Source organism: Toxorhynchites rutilus, chromosome 1 (assembly GCF_029784135.1).
Source record: "Toxorhynchites rutilus septentrionalis strain SRP chromosome 1, ASM2978413v1, whole genome shotgun sequence".
Lineage (NCBI taxonomy): Eukaryota > Metazoa > Arthropoda > Insecta > Diptera > Culicidae > Toxorhynchites > Toxorhynchites rutilus.
The window spans coordinates 204984608-204991278 of NC_073744.1; the positions used below are offsets into that span (position 1 = coordinate 204984608).

Consider the following 6671-nt stretch of genomic DNA (forward strand, 5'->3'; position numbering starts at 1 on the left):
TATTGTGGGAGCAACAATCTACGAAATCTACGAAAGAATACCCTTACGAGAATCTAATTGATTTTTCACGATATCATGCACCAGTACTAACAAAAATACTGTAATTCATAATTCTCTAAATCTGAACCAATTCGGCCATTGAAACCGAACCATAGCCATGCTGTCACTACCAACATGTCATCCAAATTATGGATATTCTGCAAACAAAGTTAACATTCTGCGTTCCACGACGGCGCACTTCGTAAAATGAGTGTTTCTCAACGCTCCGTTGACGTCAAAAAGAGCTGAGTAATTTCGTCAAACTATGTCCATCGAGCTCTTGTAGAGTTTATTAGACAAAAACATCACATTATGCTATATCAAAATGTCACAGTTCGCTCAATAGATCTTCCAAACTCGAAACACATATCATCAGAAAGCACACTCGAGCTAAACCGTTCTTTCTCGAAAATCTCCAGATGCCTAGCTTCCCGCCATTCCTTCAACTCACCCCTCCAATAACGACTACCTTCGAGCTCCTCAAGTTGCATATTGAGGAAATATTCGAACAGTTCCTTTCATTGTATTACTACAAACCTCTGTTGAGAAAGTGTCAGGTTTTAACGGATATATCGTCTTTGCAGGAGCATTGCTTGATCCAGCCTCTTAATTTGATCATGAAGTCATGGTAAATTAGCACAAAGATTAACTTTGCGGAGATTCAAGAACCGTCAAGAGATTGAAAACATGGGAAATTCGCCCATCATCGCATCTAACGCGCAAAAATTCATTTCATTGTTTAAATTTTATCGTTGACTTTTCGTTACTTCAGAAAAATTCATACTAGAGACTGAAATGTTCTTGTTATACTATACGTATCTGCTGTATTCAACGAACCTACTCAAATCGACATGATTTAAAAAATGGAAATTTATTATGATCACATTGAAGAAGGACTTAAACGACTAGGTCCAGAGCAACCGGTTTTGCAAAAAAAAACTGTCCTAAGATAGGTGATGTCGAAAAAAAGTAGGACCACTACCCTCAACACCACCTTGTTTGGTACAATATCCTTTGAAAAACAACTAGCACGCCTTTTAGACTCAGTGAGTGAGTATAGTGCGTTTATTGAGATGTATCGTCGAGTGAAATACCCATTGATTGCAATAGTAATATTTCAACATAGTAATATTTCACATCATCGAAGCTCAAACTGGGAGGTCTCACCACGAAGTTAAATGAGTATTCATCATTCACGCAAGACGACTTGATCGCGATAACTTCTCGCTTTCCTAAGCTTACAACAGTCACCTACGGGATGTCAAGAGCCCCGTATCTGGCAACAAAATGTTTGTAGGAGCTAGCCAAAATTGGTGAAAATGCATCACTTCGCTTCATCGCATTTACATGGATAATTTATTAACATGAGTTGATGATATCGCGACAGGTCAGTAGCTAAATCAATTGCATCAGTCCGTTGGTTTTTCCTTATGAATGTGGTCTTCAAAATGTATTTCAGATCTCAGACCTCAGATCTCAGAACAATTTTACTGACTTGCTAGATGAGAGAACGCTTTTAAAGATGGAGCGCCCCACGAATCCAACCAACCATTGTAAGACGTTCACCAAAACAGGACTGTCTTTACTTACGTGCAGTGGCTTGGAACGGAAGATTTGCAGCAAACCAGTAAACCATTTGTAACAAAATCTAAAGTCGCTCCTCTAGGTGACACACAAAAACATAAAAGAATTTGTTTGCCCCGACTAGTCAGCCTTGTTCCTCTCTCATTTGTATCAAAGCTTTCAAAGCATCACCAAAATCCTTGTGAACCCATTTTTGTGACACTATCGTGCCTCATTGGTTAGCACACCCTCCCGATGGAAAATATTTGTTGTGAAGAGGGTCTTGGAGATACAGCATGGAAGGTCAATTAGATTGTGAACCCATTTTTCCCGGAACCCTGCGGATATTATATCTCGAGGTGTGGGCTCTGCTCAGCCCAATCTTGACTGTCTGAATCCGAGAAGACCTAGAAAATGGCCGATCTTTTTAGTAGTGGATCAAATTTCGTCTTATTCCATATTCGCCTTACGATCCAACAACGTCACTCTACTTCGTCTAGTAACATAGAGTCAACGATTCCGTTTCAAGGCTGATCTTAGAAATCGCCCAACCGCCTAAAAAGTCAGTTGGGTCCACTGAACTAGAAAAATCAATCGGAACATTAATGCAACACAAAAACTTTCATGAAGTATTCGATTGTTTTAAAAAAACGTTTGTGGGTGGATGAGTCTGAGTATGGAATTGTTATTAACATGAAAGTTAACTCTTTCGAGTTGTTGGAGGATTGGAGGACTTGAAAAGAACCGATGGGTTTGAGTGGTTTTGTAAAAGCAACTGAAGAGGGTTGATACGTGATTAATTTGGAATAATACACGAGACTTTTCATGACCACTCCATGCGAAAACAGAATAGAAAATGATACTCTAGGATTGCATCTGAGGAGCACCTAGTCGAATGCGCAAATGTGTGCGAATATTCATTCGATCGAGTGCATTCACAAGCAAACAATTTTTCATGACCACTCCATGCAAAAACAGCATCGAAACTGAGATAGGTTGGTCTGTCGACGCATCATGCACCTTGCCTCAACCGCAGTCCAATCCCGACTGATCTTTCAAGAATGCAGCTATATTTAAAGTAATTTCAAGAGAATGTTTGGATAAATCAGCAACAAACATATAAATCTTAGACATTTTATCTTTAGAATGAAGTAATTTTCATTCAACTTCGTTCAGCCGACGTAGTCCTACGTCAATAATACTGTCAATAACAATATTCAAAGTCAGTGACATCTTCAAAATATTATAACATGAAAACTTCTTGTCTGATTCAAATGTGATATTCGACAAAGATCTTGTAAATTCGTATAGAGAAAAAAGAAACTATAAAAAAAATGACACAAAAAATTAATTTTTTTTTAGAAATTTTCGAATGGCTGTAACTTTATGATAAATAAATACAGGTAAACTTCGATACAACGTACATTTCACTTTCAAAATTGTACGTTGTATCGAATTGTACGTTATATCGAAGCATAATAAAGTACTCACAAACGTAGACTATAATACATTATTGTGGTGCTGTTTTAGTGAAGTTAATGAATAACTCCAATCAGAAAACGAAGCCAGCCTTTCTCATGATGTTTCCCTTCGTACTGTTGATTAAAGCGTGATTCATTTAGAATCCGGAATCACAAAACCAGCTGTATTTCGGGATTGATTGAAGGTACAAAACTTGTTTTAGAAAAAAAAAATTCCCTTAACACTTTGGAAATGTGTACGTTATATCGAGGTAAAATGTACGTTATATCGAGGTAAAATGTACGTTATATCGAGTGACGTTATATCGAGGGTACGTTATAACGAGGGTACGTTGTATCGAAGTTTCCCTGTACCTGTAACAATATACAAATGCAGAAAAACGGCTCAAAGCATCAATATGAAAACCTGCTTCTTGCTTAGTACTTGCTATAATATTAATTATTTATTTTTAATTTCAATAGTATAATTCAATAATTCATTGATTTGAAGCAGGTTCCATCGCTAAAGCTATATTTCGACACTGAATAAAAAAATCTACACTAAAAAAAATCGTCAAGGTTATGTTCAAAACAAATTTTCTCATTAAAAAAAGCTGCTTACCGTACAACTGCTAGCACTGCTCGCGTCATGCTTCCATCGAGCGGGGCGGAGGTGTTTTAAAATAATTTATCACGTTTTGGCACCACACATCATATTACGTTCACTCTCACCTCACCCCGAGCCCTCACTCAATCCACACTTCTACAAAGGAGAACAGAGGAAAAAAAGGAACGAGCGATGGTTGTTTGTGCTTTCTTGCTTGCCTGCCTGCTTGGATGGAAGCTCGGTTGTTGTGTATATACACAAAACAAGCAGAGAGTGCAGATCACAAAACATAAATCATGCTTCTTGTTTGCGTGCGGCCTGCTGCGTTTCACTGCACCCTCTCTTCGCTTCTACTCGGCTACTGTGCTCAAAGTTTGCTCAACGGCCAATCGTCGCGTCTCGCTCGAAGCCGAGGGGAGTGGCTTGCGTGCAGTCGACGCGTTCCGATTGGCTGTCGTCTTGTTTGCGCAAATATTTATATAAATCTTTTTCCCCCGCTGCTCTCGGGTCGAGTGGTTCTTCTGCTGGTCGTTGTTTGGCGTGTTTGTGATCAAGCTTGCAGAGTCACAGTCAGCAGTTGCCCGACTCGCTCCTAACCAGAAGTGTTCCGTGATAGATACTCCGCGGTTTGGCAGTGCGCTTTTGTTCGATGTAAAAAAAAAATAAGCCAGCAGTTTTTAATTACTCATCTCGAGCATACGTCGTGCGTCGGAACTCACTCAGTGCGATTGCATAAGTAAAAGCCAAGTCGTTTATCGGTACGCGTTGAATGTATCTGAAGAAATAACAACATTATTTGAGCAAATATCGAAGAAATCAGTGACAGTGGAGGAATTTAGAAGATTTAGAACAATGTTGAACTGTGCGGATTTGGTGCAATTCGACCAGTACAGCTTGCAGCTGTACAACTACGCCATGGTTGAACGTTTCCGGACGAATCAATTTTTCAACTATGGAAACATTGTGGCCGACCCGCGAACGCTGTCGAGATTCTTCAAACCGTCGGTGTATGTGAACAACCCGGCGGAAGTGGGACCCAGTGCACTACTGGCCGACGCTAGTAAGCTGGCGTCCGCACCGAAGCCACAGTACAGCTACATAGGACTGATTGCGATCGCCATTCTGAGCTCGCCCGAGAGGAAACTTGTCTTGTCGGATATCTATCAGCACATTCTGGACAATTACAGCTACTTCCGAAGTCGTGGCCCTGGTTGGAGGAATTCCATCCGACACAACCTTTCGTTGAACGATTGCTTCATCAAAGCGGGTCGATCGGCTCACGGCAAGGGCCACTACTGGGCCGTTCATCCAGCCAACGTGGACGACTTCCTGAAGGGAGATTTCCGACGGAGAAAAGCCCAACGCAAGGTCCGTCGTCACATGGGTCTCACATCGGACGACGATATTTTCGACAACAGCTCACCAAGACAATTCTTCCCCGCGATACCTTCCTCACCAGTTATGAACCCGGCCGCATATATGCCAACCGCCACAGAACCACTGAACCAAGCAGCGGCTGCTGCTGCAGCCGTTTGTGTATATCCAACCACCGTGGAGCAACAGCATGCCATCATCAAGGGTGCAATGGAGAATTTTTCCCGCAAACGACAATTCGACGTGGAATCCCTGCTCAGACCCGATGATGCAAATTCTCCGCCATCCACTGCCTCTCAGGAGCCGCCTGAGAAGAAGTTCAGACTGGCAGAAGTTTCAACGATTGTGCTACCACCTCTCACACACCATTCCCACCCGCTGGCCGCATTTGGAACCCTCGCAGGACTACCCAAAATGCTCCCGAAGCAAACCTAGACTAGGAATCATCACTCGTCACCGATGATCCCGAAGTATCCAGCTGTCTAATAAATCAATGTAGCAAGAGCTGTTTCCAATCCCGGAGCAACTTATGTGTCCTCCGCAAAAATTACCGTGGACTATAGCCTCTTACTAACTGTGAGCCCCCCTCCGAGCGATGGTGTGGAGTTGTTGTACCTATTTTGTGTTACGTTCTATGTAACGAAGAAAGTATTATATAATTTTAATTTAAGACTAAGTGCACCCTACTTGGAATGTGTAAAGAATATTACGTCGTATAAATATAATCTACTATTGAAATCAGGAATGTTTGTTGGTGATTTGTTGTTTATTTGAACCGAAATTTTGAATGGTGTGAATGTTTTCACTTAAACTACCTTACGGAACATTGGTTAAATGAAGTAAAACCCACCGAGGACAAAGATGGAAGTTCAGCCTGACAACTGCGATGAAAGTTAATTTCTCAATTCAACTCGAATCCTTCTCAACCATCGTACTTCGTGTGAAAACGCATCTTCTATCCTCTAAAGTCTTAATTCACTCCCTATTTTTGTCTAAACGAACAAAATTAATTACAGCTGAATGAGACTGCGATCGAAAATGTAGTGTTGTACTCGTAGAATTAATTCGTATTTTTTTAATAGGGCATCGTAAACTTTTCCTTATTAGTGTCACTATAAACTCGACTTTGGAAAGCTCAGATGTAAAGCTTACCAAGGGCTCAATTTAGTAGCCGTAGCCATCCTTAAGGTGAACTGATTCAGAAATGAAAAACTGTACAAGGACTCTTGAGAACGCAGCAGGATTACATACTCCTCAGCCGTCGTATAATATCTATTAGCAGTTGGTGGGTCGAATTTTTCGCCGGCACTAACAATGAGGCAATAACTTACCGAAAATAGATTGAGTAATGATGGTGTAATTCAGTGTTGTCACAATTTCATCTGTACTTTTTCTATTAAAAATATGTACCATCGAAAAAAAATTGGTTTCAGAGTAAAATCTGTTTTATTAGCATGAAAAAACTATATATTTTATACAAAAGTCCCTTCTGAAGCAGTTTTACTTTTAGGGGGCGAAATTCCAGGGCGCTCTCCAGATCTTGTAAAGGGTGTGTCACATCAAATTGCATCACGGAAAAAACGCTGTAGAAATTTAATTTTTAGGAATTATATCTTCAGCTTTCGCTT

The 6671-nt window shown here is 40.6% G+C and overlaps 1 protein-coding gene across 1 annotated transcript; it reads left to right on the forward strand.

The window, feature by feature from the left end:
* Window positions 1–4198: 4198 nt before the first annotated feature.
* LOC129762109 (fork head domain-containing protein FD5-like) lies at window positions 4199–5773 on the forward strand. Its single transcript, XM_055760093.1, has one exon. It carries the CDS (start codon window positions 4522–4524, stop codon window positions 5476–5478), a length of 957 nt encoding a protein of 318 aa, XP_055616068.1. The 5' UTR covers window positions 4199–4521; the 3' UTR covers window positions 5479–5773.
* Window positions 5774–6671: the final 898 nt, after the last annotated feature.